Source organism: Nuphar pumila, chromosome 7, assembly GCF_984573655.1.
Source record: "Nuphar pumila chromosome 7, dmNupPumi1.hap1.1, whole genome shotgun sequence".
NCBI classification, from domain to species: domain Eukaryota; kingdom Viridiplantae; phylum Streptophyta; class Magnoliopsida; order Nymphaeales; family Nymphaeaceae; genus Nuphar; species Nuphar pumila.
In genome coordinates, this window is record NC_143255.1 from 130,101,922 (window position 1) to 130,115,431 (window position 13,510).

The window sequence follows — 13,510 nt, forward strand, 5'->3', positions numbered from 1 at the left end:
GATAAAATTGAACACTTTGGTGGTTAATGAGTTGCTTGACCACATACCTGTAATGTGCTAAGAGTATTCTAAAACTGATGACTCATTATCGTCTGATTCCGCTGCTAAAAACTTTTGAAAGTTCCGCTACAAAGAAAAAAAAATCATGAAATTTTTTAACTTAGTTTTGTTTTGAAAATCCGGGGCGTTACAGTTCGATTCCTAAAGAGTCACTCTCTTGTGCAAGTTGATGCTCAACATAAGTCTGGTGGTGAGACAAGTATAAGCTAGGGATAGTCGAACAAGGGTTCGTCTAGATTTAGTTGCCTTGCTCTTAATAAGGTCAGATATTGTTTGACTATGCTAGTGGCTTATGGCGAAATGCAGTGCCTCCCACAAAAGAGAGAGAGAGAGAGAGAGGTGGTAGCCATTTTTTTTCTTTCTCTCTATATATTAGTAATTATACAATGCGCCAAGAGTACCTACTCCCACCTAATAGAAGCTTTAGATTGTCAATTTTCTTAAACTTTTTTAGCTGATCAGACTCTATAGATATGACTTATAAGCATTTTTTAGTAGAAAACAAGTTTTGGATGATATGATTATAGCATATATATATATATATATATATATATATGTTTTTTAAGATATTTAAAAATCAACCAATGTATCAAAATTTTATGACTTAAAAAATCCTAATTTTATGTCAAGAAAACATGATCTAAAGCATGATTCCTATCAAATAAACTATGTTGAGTACATCTATAAGGTTTAGTTGAGAAGATACAACTTGCAACAATGATTTTCTAGTAACTGGGATTAGGTACTCCCGCAGCTCCGTAGCATCTCTCTCTATATATGGTTTCGTTGGAATTTTGTTATTTTGTTTTTCTATGGGGTTTCATTGGGATCGAGTATGAGCTTCTCGTCTTGGATGGATGTTGGATGGATGAGATGAGAACATTATGGAGAATTTTGGGTTGTTTCTCAGGAATGTTGTTGTTCCAATTGGATGGTAAAACATTTTTTGATGCTATTGTCTTGGTCCTTGAAGAAAAAAAAAAAGAAAGAGTTTGTTCCAATTCACAAAAAAGGTTCAGTAAGAAGAATATGAAAACAGGTGTTTGGCTTGGCTCAGCTTGTATATCATCATTAGCTAGCGTAAAACTTATGATTGAAGTTTTTGGTTTGCAAGAGGTGGGTTTACCTTTTATTGTTTTTTTTTTGGTAATATAAACAAACCAAATCGAGTTTGGCTAGTTTAGATCAAGCTCATTATGAGTTCAAACTCACTTCAAGCTTGGTTCATTAAGCTCTTTTGCCATCCCTAGCGTGTCTGCCTTGGTCCGGGTCTGACCTTTAGTCACTATACCTAGTCCAGCTGGGGGTCCTCTCCAGTCTACCTAGGTGGTTCTAGGTGCGAGTGTCGGTTCAGTCAGCTATGAACCAAATCCACTCAAATCATGTTTCTGAAATCCAAAATGTGACCACGTGACACGTCCATGTCCAGATCCATCAAATTACCAGACCCTAGAGACAAGCTTCTCAGGCTTATTGGCTCGTGCCCGGACCGGTTTTCATAAGTCCGGATCCGGTAGAACCCGACCCATTATCACCCCACAACTAAACCCCATTTAAGAAGATTTTTTTCCTCTATGATATCTCTAAGTAAAAAGGAAGTAATTAAAACGTGGCGCTTATTTAATGAAAAGACGATGGATTGACATGAAGAGCCCTCACCAAACAAACAATGTCGGCAACAAGAAACTAAGTACGTGTGTAATATTTTCCAAAATGAAGAATTTTTTAAAAGTGATAACATTATTTTATTCCCGCTTCGCGGTCCCTCTCTCTCTCTCTGATCGATTCTGCGATTATCGAGGGGAAAAAACCCTGTTTGGGATTCGAAAGAGCATCGATTGCCTGACGGAAGGCGAAGGTTCGATTTTTCCTCTATTCTTGGTTATTTTCTCCCATTTATTGGACTATTTTCTCTTTGCTTTCTCGATTGCATTTCGGGTGTTTTCTTGCCGATTCTTCTGATGTTCGTGGCCCGGATTTTCTTGTTTAATTTCTCGCTTGGATTAGGGTTTCATGCGTATTTGATCTCGGTTTCTCCAACTGTTCTTTTACAGTCGATCGAACGGGTGTTTCTGGTTACAGAACTTCAGACATGCGCGTGGTAGATTGGGTTTTGATTGGGAAAAATACGGCTTTGGTTGGCGGAAAAGTTGAGGAATTAGGGATTTACTTCCCTCAACGAGGCCTTTTGTTAGTTCTGTCTGACTCGTAGGGTTTGATCGGGTTTGGGGATCGCCAGAGCGTTGAAGCATTGGGATTTATTCCTCTTTGTGGCTCCTTACTGGATGTTTTTTGTTGCAGCAATTTTTGCCTAGGGTTTTGGACCTTTGGTGCTGAGAAATTCGAGCAATTGGGGTTTATTTCTTAAAGTGCGTCCCCTTATCGGCAGGTTGGTAGGGCTAGTTATGGTGATCTTTTCTGGGCTCATCATGTTTCTTTTGGTCGTTAGAGAATTCTCTCCCCCACATCCTATTTGAAGCGCAGACACAACCTCGAGGGTTTTGGGATTTAGAGTTCTTTAGATGATGTACCATCCAAGAGTAACTTATAAGCTTTCCGTTCATGATAATCTTGCATTCACGCCATGCATTCTATGCCTTCTCTCATTGGATGTGTTTATATATGTCTTTCCATCATGGACAGAATTAAAGTAACAATATCATTTAATCAAAGTTTTGGATTGTCAAGGAATTTAACAATATGAAACTCTTTTGTTGCAACTTGTACATCGTGATATTCGTTTACAAGAGTCGCTTGGATGAGGGCACCAACTTGGTTTTTGTCTCATTCAGTAATTACAAATTCATATTGAACAGATGTGAGTGAACTTCCTTATTTGTGTGTTGTGTGAGATGGTTCTTGCTTGTTAGGCTCAGTTGTTAACCCCTTTCATTTTGTTTCCAAATCCCACTCTAGTTGGTGATCTCAATTTTGTCATGTAACAGAAAATTCCTTTGTTTGTGTTGTTTGAGAGAGTTGGATCTGGGAGATCTTGTATCAAGAAGTTGGTGTTCCGCACATTCTTTTGACTAGGTGCATGGAAGAGATTGATTGGGCTGCCGTGCATCGGTTGAGATCTAAGGTGATTTCAGTGTTTCCAACAGTGGATCTCGAGTTAAGGCTAGGCCATTCTTTGTTTCCAAAAGGTGCCACAACGGCTGCGAATCTTGCAGTGAGGTTTCCTGAGCCAATTACCATTGATGATGATGATGACGTTCAGCTCTTTTCCCCAAGACCTTTTGTAGAGGTAAGTGCAATGACCAGGATTATTTCGCTGACATGTTTTTTTTTGGGTACAAAAAATGTTGCGTTTAGTAGTGATGCAAATGAACATGATAGTCTTTAATGCACTGTATTTTATTGTTTTTTTGAAGCTCTGGTCGGTATCCTCTTGCTTATTGAATGTGCTATATGCATCACTCACACTCTCTTACATTTTGATATCCCTTATTTTTTTTGGATGCTCAATTGTTTATTTTTACTGTCATTTTCAGGGAAGAGGGACACTTTCTCATGGAAGATCCTGGGCACATATTATTACTGAAGAAGATTTGGAACTTCGACTTGGACTTAGAGGTGATTTTGTTTGTATTTGTTAGAAAATTAAATGTCTTTTTCTATTGTTTCGAGGAGTATTAAACTTTCTACATGGTTTTTTGAGTGGCTGTGGTTATTATATCATAAGAATTTTTTATGTAATGCATGGTTATGATCATGTGCATATTGTTTTGTTTGTTTGTTCTATGATATGTCTTTTATCTTGATACCATTCTCGAATTCTTCCTTTCTCTTAAAGGTTTAACTGAGTTTGGAGTTTGTACTGTCATCTTTCTTCTTCTTCTTCTTCTTCTTCTGTGTGTGTGTGTGCATGTGTGTGAGGGTGTGCATACATACGTAGTTTCAAACATATGAAATAAGACTTACAATTTTCCACAGAGGTTTCTTTTTTTCTGTTTCTTTCATCCTTTTTTTTTCTTTCTTTTTTTCAATCTGGCTTTGACGAGTATTCTGAAAAGTATGGCCAACTATGCAGAGCATCCGAAGAATATGATAAATATATTTGATGATGGAGAGGATGCTGATGCTAGTCTCAGGCAGTTTGATAAGGTACACAACTACACATCACCACATTACCGGTTGTCACTGTTAAATCAGTCATTAATGCTTGATATCATGTTTCTCATAACTTCATACCTTGTTCTAACCTTGGTTATTCTACTGACAAAACTCATGAAAGCTACTCAATTGTCAGTGTTGTACATTTAACTTTTTGAATCTGGTTAGCATGTATGGGCCTTCTTGAATCATCCTATGATGTGATCTTATTGCCAAACTTGGGTGCTTCTCTATCTACATGTTTTTTCTAATGGTGTTGTATATTTATTTTTTTTGCATCATAGAAATATGTCATAAGCACTTTGGGAATCTTATGCCAGTCAATAGGTTGATATGTGTAGCTATGTGCTTGTTCACCTTATTATCATTTTCTGCGTAGGTGAATGACATGGTCTTTTCCCTAGAAAAACTGGGTTTGATTTCTAGACTCTCAAGTCAAGGTGGAATTGAGTGGCTTGTCTCTTTATGTAGATTTCAACTTAGGCTATGTGGAGCCTGCAATTTGAATTATTGAATCACATGGTCCATGCCATAATTCTGTTTTTGCTTTTTAAAGCAAAATGCCTTGTTGCTATCTTGATCAAGGAGTCTTCTGCTCAGATCCTACTAGGGATCTCTCCCAATTTGGCATTGGAAACAAGATAAAAGCTATCTCACATAGGTGTAGGTGCGGATGCGGCGATGCGGCACTTTAAAAAAACTTGGGTACAGGGGTGCGGGAGGGTAATATATATATATATATATATATATATATATATATATATATATATATATATAAATTTTAACAGTTAACAGGAACACTAATGAAATAAAAAACAATTATCATAATATCATCAAATCAATTCATCATGTATGCAATAAATCAAATTAACAATCTACAATTCTATTCTTCATCATAAAAACTAACACCACAATTAAATCAGGTAAAAGCCCGAACAAAGTACTGCACAACTCAACAACTACAACAAAAACAAGCAACAATATGCTGTTTTAGGTAAAAGCCCCAACAAAGTATAACTGAAATAGAGAATAGCATCACACATACGCAGTCAACACTAAAAAATGGATGGTAAACCAACTAAAAACCATTGACTTAGCCCAAAGGATAGCATTAAAACATGAAGAAATACAATACCAGTGCTGAATCAATAAGCACACTGCCCAAACTCAACACAAAGAGGGTCATGCCAAATATAGCCTGAAACTAGGCTACCGCCTGCAAGAACCCTCTCAAAAACACATTAAACCTCACCCAAAGTGTCAAATTTTTTTACGCAAACAAATTTCTCACACTTCTATATCAAAAATGACCTGAATGATGCTATTCTCCAAACCAAAAACATTGAAAATTGATCAGATTCAGCAAATTTCTTGAATCTGGTCAAGGACATTTATACAATGCAGCAATATTTGGAAAAATCACCAAAAATCCAATACTTCTCCAAATCACTTGAAAGTTGGTTAAAAAATCTTCTAAAAACATAAGCTAGTGAATCCCCCACTCAAAACCCTCAAAACTGACATGACTGTACCAATTTTTTTGCCCTAATCCCCCAAGCCCATTTCATCAGTTTTTTTTAAAGTCCAAAATTGGATACTTAAGACCCTGAGTGCGTTGACCACACCCAATATCGGTTTTACTACACCGGATGCTGCACCCACACCCACGTCGTGTTGCGTCGATTAGGCAATGCCATAGAAGAGGAGACTTGTACTATATGAATTTTTTGTCTTTGCCATCCAAATCTTTTTGTAATCATGTTCAATCCAAAGATATTGAGACTTGACACAAGAGGCTTGGTCATCCTACTATTTTCAAGTTGTATCTTTTTTCTTTTTTGGAAAATTTTTGTAATGAAAACACATTTACTTGCAATGATTGTATACTTGGCAAAATATATTCGCTTCCGTATTCATATAGTAACTTTGTTTCAAAAAGACCATTTGAACTTGTGCATTCTGATGTATGGGGACCGGCACCGGAGGTTATTCATACTATGTTATTTTCATTGATAACTTTACTAGATACACATGGGTATTTTTTATTAATTGGTCTAGTCGAAAGGAAACATCGTCATCTAATTGAAACAACAAGAACTCTTCTTGTTTCTAAATTTTTTTAGGCCAAATCTATTCTTACCACAACTTATCTTATAAATCGTATGCCTTCTTCTTCATTAAAAGATGTTTTTCCTTTTATAAAATTATTTAAAATATCTCCGTATTATAAAAGACTAAGAATTTTTTGATGTAAATGCTTTGTTCTCTTTCAAGGACAAGATAAATTATCACCAAAAGCTCTTGAATATCCTTTCATTGGCTATGGTGAAAATAAAAAAGGTTATAGGTGTTATAATGTACGAAATAATAAGCTTTATGTCTCAAGAAATGTAACATTTCTTGAAGAATAAAATGGTTTTGAAATTCAAACATCTAAAGAAGACATTGATTACTCATTTCTATTTGACTTTAGTACCTAGAACTAAGTCTCAAAATGATTTAATTTGTGACAATACTTGTAATGATAATTCACATCACAATGATGATGTGTCACATATTATTAATGATTCTCACAATGAGAGTCTTAATGATAATAACATATATACCCGATGTGAGGGAAACGAACATCAAAGTGCTTTTGAAAGACACTCTTAAGATTTTTCCTTAGAAGAACAAGTTGAAGAAAACCAACTTGGGAGATCCTCTTGAAACAATAGACCTCCACAAAAATTTGTGCCATACGACTCCTTTTCTCTAACATATAGAACTTGTCTAATGCTGATACATTCCTGTTATGAGCCTTCCACGTTTAAAGAAGCTAAGGAACACCCGCATTGAATTGATGCTATGAAACTTGAGTTAAAAGCACTTAACAAAGCAAACACTTGGAACATTGTAAGTCAACCCTTAGGTAAAAAGGTTATTGGATGTAGATGGGTATATAAGGTCAAAACTAAGAGTGATGAAACTCTAGAAAGATACAAAGCTAGGTTAGTTGCTAAAAGATACGTCCAAGAATATGAGATTAATTATGAAGAAACCTTTGCCCCGGTAGCTAGGATGACTAGTGTGCGAACTTTGATCGCTTTAGCATCTATTAAACAATGACCTATTTATCAACTTGATGTTAAAAATATTTTTTACATGAAAATCTTTGTGAAGAAGTTTTTATGGATCTTCCTCCGGGTCTTGAGATTGGAAAAAGGGAATGTTCTAAAACTCAACAAAGCTCTTTATGGTCTCAAACAAGTTCCAAAAGCTTGGTATGATTTATTTGGCAAAGTGGTTCTTGCTAATGGTTTTTCTTCTTGCTATTATGATACTGCTTTGTTTGTTAAGACTATAAGAGATTATATAACAATCCTACTGTTATATGTGGATGATATGATCATTATTGGTAATGATAAACAGGGCATTGAGCTTATTAAAAATATTCTAAAAGAAAATTTTGATACGTCTGACCTTGGTTTTCTAAAATATATTTTAGGAATTGAAGTTGCATACTCTCCTCAAGGATATGTTCTATCTCGGATGAAGCTTGCATCAGACATTATTGCTCGGTCTGGGTTAACTGACGACAAGAAAGTGGAGACTTTAGAAGTAATCAATGACAAGATGAAAGCCAATGATGGAACTCCTTTAGAAGATCCCACTCTTTATCATTTGTTGATTGGTTCACTAATTTATTTATCTATCACCAGGCCAGATATTACTCATGTTGTTCATAGTTCCAGTCAATTTCAGACCGCTCCTACTTCAATTCACATGGCGGCAGCTATGAGAATTATCAGATATTTGAAGGGCATAATAACAAAAGGACTATTTTTATCCTCCTCTTCATCTCTTAATTTACTTGCTTATACTGACTCTGATTGGGAGGACAACCTTAATAACAACAGGATATTGTGTGTTTCTTGGCGAGTCACTAATTTTTTTGGAGATGTAATAAGCAACAAAAAGTTTCTCTTTCTTCCACGGAGGTTGAGTATCGGGCGATGACCACCACTACTACTGAACTTGTCTGGTTAAGAAGTTTGCTCAAGGATATGGGCGTCCTCTTCTCCACTCCTTCGAAGTTGTGTTGCGACAACAAGAGTGTTATTTACATTGCTAGCAATCACACCTTCCATGAACGAACAAATCACATAGAGATGGATTGCCACTATGTTCGGGATGAATTTTTACGGGGTACCATTCAACTACCCTATGTTGCTTCCGAGTATCAGCCAGCGGGCTTCTTCACCAAAGCTTTGCCCTCGCCTCGCTTCTATTTTCTCCTAAGTAAACTCTTGGTAATCTCACCGTGTGTTTGAGGGGGGGTGTTAAATTATATTGAATATATATATATATATATCTATTTACATATATATAGAGACATTTATACATATATATTATATATGTATCTCTCTCTCTATATATATATATATATATACACACACACTCACTTTGTAATACCCACTAAGTGTAAAACAGTCTTTTTACACTTTCACGCATATTCACTTAGAATATGCTTTTTCTTCTTTTTATTTCTTCTATTTCTTTTCCTTTTCTTTTTTCACTTTTTCCTTTTTTTATTGAAGTGGGCCCACATATGAACGGTGGACCACTTCAACGTTCATATGAGAGCCCCTCCTTGGTTCTCTCTTGTATATAAATAAGGGGCTGTCCCCTTTGTAATCTCAAGCTTCTTTGAAGCTATTCTTAAGTGAAGAATCTATATATTTTTTAGTTCCCCTCTCTTTTATGTTCATTGCCACTTTTGTGGCTTGTTGTAATCTTGCCCATTAGTGGCTATTTGCTTGTATGCATTTGCATTTGTTAGTCACTTTGTGACATTATCTCTTTTCCTTAGCATTTCGTGACACTCTCGTCTCTTAGGCACTGTTTAAGATATCCTTGTCATAGTGGATGATTGCCTTAGTGCGAAAGGTGGTCGGTATAATACAAGTAGGTGCGGGTTTGGTTGTTTCCCAGAAGCGACGTTGCGGTTGACCCTTCTGCACCCGGTTTTTACTTAGAAGGGCAACTGTCACTTTTAAGAAAGCACAGCGTAGCGCGCCTCCAATCCCATTCAGATCTCATCATCACTAAGGTAGTCATTCAGATTGTTCAGAATTCCAACTCCCCCCTTCACCTGATCCAAACCCTCAACCCACCACCCTTCTCTCTCTCTGAGTAAACTCCAGCCCGCTTTCTGATGGTGTGGCCTCTTGCTCATTCTCTCTCTCTCTCTTGCATGAAGGTAGACTCTCTCTCTCTCTCGGGGGGTTTCAGAATCAATTCTATGTGGTGAGATGAAGTGTCAAAGAGTTTTCTGTTTGATGGGTGGTGTATTGTGTATAGACTGTTTTAGTGTGCTTTGTTTCTGCCTTATTGGTGAGGTGAAGGAAAATTTGATGGCAAACCTAAAACCACCATTTCATGGGTTTTGATAATGAGTTGAAGCAAGTGGAGTGGCTTTTATAATGTAGGTGGCTTCAAAATGGGTTGCATGAGTAGTTTTCTTGTGTGTTATATGTGATCCACAAACTGTTTGTTGACTTGCGTTTGTGGATTCTTGGTTGGCATCTTCTTGGTTATTTTCATCCTTATTCTAATGAAATTGGTATCAAAGAATCAATGTTCATATTGATGATCTCTCGTACTATATTCTGTTTGAGTCATTCTTATTATGATCATTTTGTGCAGTGTCCTATGCATGGGTTATTGTTGGTGTGGTCATTTTGGTGAGTGCTCTAATGTTTGGATCATTGTTGTTGTTGTCATTTTGGAGAATGATCTATGTCTTTGTCATTGTTTAAGAGACAGGTGATGTCGATTGGAGAATGACTTCATTTTGAGTTTTTTTTGATGTTTGTGTTGGATAATTTACATTGGTTGGCTGTGAAGATCGGATTCTGTATCCAGGAATTCTGGTGAGCAATGAGTATGTATTTTCAAGACAAAAATTCCATGTATATTTTGAAAATTTTAGGCACTTTTTAACAAGGGTGGAGTAGGTGCAATCACATTGCACAAACTGCTTGGCCACAACAACTCCTACCCCATTTAGACTGAGTGCCATAATATATGAGAGAAATCTAGAAATTTTCAATAAATAACCAAACAGGTGAAAACTTTTAATCTGGATATTTTTTTCCAGAATTTCATGTGCATCCAAGCACTGCACTTTTCTAGATTTAAGAAACCTGAAATTCTGAAAATATAGAAAGTAAAAAACTAGAGTTTTGAATTTCTAAATTTGCAACCAAACAGGCCCTTAATGCTGAAGTTGGTGATAAAGAAGCATTTTACTGCTGCATCTTTCTCTCCATGTGATATGGAAAATGTGTTCTTAATTATACATTTTGCAGATAATGCATAAAATTCGTCATTGGATTCAGACATGTTAATTTGGGTGATCTGATTACTGTTGCTTGCATTCATTCTATGGTAAGCAACTTCTGCCCTAGAAGTTGCAGTGCAGACAACTGGTCTACACACTCATAACATGAATTAACTCTAGAATTTTTTATTTTTCGAGTCTCCATTTCTCTCTGGACTCTGGAGCAAGTAGAGGAGATAAAGATTTGTATTTAGAGGCTTACGTGCTACATCTAATCCCTTCTGTACATCGGATGGAACACAAAGCTTGTTCTTCTCCAGCAAACACAGGAACAGCAGGGCATAGGTATGTGAGGTGTATGTTTTATAGACCATTTATATAGACAGAAGCAAGTTCAAACCTTACAGCCATGTGCTTGTGGAAGCATGTGATAACCTTAGATTGTGTTTTTTTTCCACTCATGTATGTGTGATTCCAGTCAACAGTAGACACCCACATGCCATTGGCTTGAAAAAATGTGTATGTATGTACAAAATTACATGATGTCCACTTTGGTTAAGATGCAGGTTTCAACTAATTCCAGTTGATTGATGACTACCGCTTCCATCCAGAGTAATCTCCCTCTTAGCTTACAGTAGAGCTTATATGTTATTCAAGTTACAAAATTGTACGTGCACATAGCTAGAAAGGATCTACTTTCTTCAGTTATGCCTTCTCCAAGTTTGGAAAAGACCTAATTTATGCGGCCGTGCCTTCTTCTCGAAGGACTTTACTTTTTCTTGAGACCAGTTTATCTTAAACCCATGAAATAATTGGACCCCCAACAAGAAAAGGCATTGGAAGTATCATAACGTAAGTGCAGCCCCAAATTGGTAACGGAGGGATATACAGAGTGGTGAGAACTGAGAAGGATGACGTTTTCCATAAATCATCAACAGATTACACATTTGGGAATTTACTTTCACCTTCAATTTTTTTTTCCAGAGCATCTCATGGCCTGCCTTCTTCTCTATGCACTAATACTGGGCCTTGTTCCTTATAAAATATAGTTAGTTAATCTTGTAGAGCTATTAAAACTCAATTGTGCTAGTCTAGCAACAAGATCAAAAGCTCACCTCTAATTAATATAGACCCTGAGCTACTGCCACCAATTAAAAAATTGGAGGGGATAAGAGATTCACTTTGTTTGTTTGTCTATGGATAAGGAAAAAGATGACGTTGTTCAGTTGATTGATACCAGAGTTGGTACAATGCAGGGTAACGTTTCTGGGAAGGTGATATTTAGTGTATGGTCTGGTGTAGTGTTGACCTGTTTAAGTTATGCAGTGAAGGGAAGGCGACGGGTTGGAAGGGTATGGAGTTACAAGGTAGGTAGATTTGCATCTGTAATCTTTCTCAATTTCACCAGGTTCTTAGTGAGAGTGGTTCAGGTTTGTGTAAAACCACTGTATAAGTGACACTTTCCTGTGTAGTGAGACCCACTTGCTTCTTTGGATGCCAAACAGGACAGGTTCGGTGTATCACGTCCTGTGTTGGCGTTTGACAATAACGGTATAGAATTTGCATTTTACTTGATCAGCGTTCAGTTTTTAGTTCATATTGGAGAATGGTTTGTAGTGTAACACTGGTTGCATAATGAGTTTGCGTTTGTTTATGGTCTTTTATGCTTGAACTCTGGCAGATAAGTTATTTGTTCTGTTTTATTGAGGGCAGCCATGCTTATCAGTTTTGGTTAATGTTGCCACCTATCACTCTCCTATCAGAATATTGAATCGTTCACCTTGCCGAGACAAGCTTGGCAGCTTGCTTGAATAATTGAAACCCAATAAAATCCATGCTGTGTGTGTTACGTGTCTGGGGTTTATAAATTACATGGGAGCCTTATTATCATGCTGATGACAGAAAAAATATGCAAGTGCATCGAGCAGTCGTTCAATGGAGAAGGTGAATTTGACATGTTCTATATGCATGGATACCATGAAAGAGGAGACATCGACCGTATGCGGGCACATCTTCTGCCATTCCTGCATTATCAGTGCCATCAATCTACAGAAGAAGTGCCCAACCTGCCGGCGAAGGCTATCAACCAATAATATACACCGCATTTACCTCCCTGGTACCGCTTAGCTGATTGATCTTAATCATACTTGATATCTCTAGTCTCATGTCAGTTTCTGCTGCTTCTATTTCACAGCCCTTTTGACTAAAGTTCTTGTGGTGGGGAAGGAATGTCTGGGTTGAGGGGGTTGTATTTTGAAGGTGATCTCTTGGAACCTTAGCCCACTCTTGGGTATTTAATTATTGAAAAGTTCCAATTATTGCCGCCAATTATTGAATATGAATTTAGCACATACAACAATGTGATTTTCTTAGCACAGCACGGGACAACTATGATCTCTCATTTCAGATGTGGTAATACCAGATAGAACAAAACAAGCTATTTACATATAAAAAAAATTATTCAGGCCGGATTGGATCCAGCTTAAAATGCTCATCCCAATCTGACCCGAATTGGAAAATGACCCTATTGAACAGATCCGATCTGAATCTGCATTCAGATTTTACTTAAAATATCAATATCAGAAAAAACACGCCGGTCTCACATCAGATATCCGACCATATCCAATCTGTTTGCAGCCCTACTTTGTAGTGGCAGGTTATTGGTAAGACCTACTACTGCAGTCCAGAGCAGATAATGATAAGGTCCGGATCCATCAAAGCATGTTCCATTGACTAATAGATCAAATTGGTACAGTTTGATTCCTAATTGGACCTCGATTTGGTTTGGGTGTTTATAAAACATATCTAAACACAGTCCAAAATTTGAGTAGGGTCAAATAATTTATTAAACAAACCATGATGTCCGCATCTGCACCGCCTGGTTGAGTAAACAATACATGCAAGCGATGTTATAAAATCTGTTCACCAAATGAATCATCTTCTCCGTAGAATTGAAACGGATCACTTCTTAATCGGGCCATTTCAAAGATTTATTTATTTTTTAATTTT

General features: G+C 36.9%; 1 protein-coding gene across 1 annotated transcript; it reads left to right on the forward strand.

Moving 5' to 3' along the window:
* The first annotated feature begins 1,880 nt into the window (after positions 1–1,880).
* Positions 1,881–12,734, forward strand: LOC149833529 (uncharacterized). The gene is made up of 7 exons (XM_090012877.1): positions 1,881–1,918; positions 3,094–3,307; positions 3,555–3,636; positions 4,094–4,167; positions 9,865–9,902; positions 10,700–10,846; positions 12,404–12,734. Exons 2-7 carry the CDS (start codon positions 3,098–3,100, stop codon positions 12,447–12,449), a joined length of 597 nt encoding a protein of 198 aa, XP_089869003.1. The 5' UTR covers positions 1,881–1,918; positions 3,094–3,097; the 3' UTR covers positions 12,450–12,734.
* The last annotated feature ends 776 nt before the right edge of the window (positions 12,735–13,510 follow it).

Coding starts and splice junctions, on each gene's coding strand:
- LOC149833529 (XM_090012877.1), top strand. CDS start 3,098: ATGGAAGAGATTGATTGGGCTGCCGTGCATCGGTTGAGATCTAAGGTG. Junction 3,637..4,093: donor ACTTCGACTTGGACTTAGAG/GTGATTTTGTTT, acceptor CCAACTATGCAG/AGCATCCGAAGAATATGATA. Junction 4,168..9,864: donor GTCTCAGGCAGTTTGATAAG/GTACACAACTAC, acceptor CATTTTGTGCAG/TGTCCTATGCATGGGTTATT.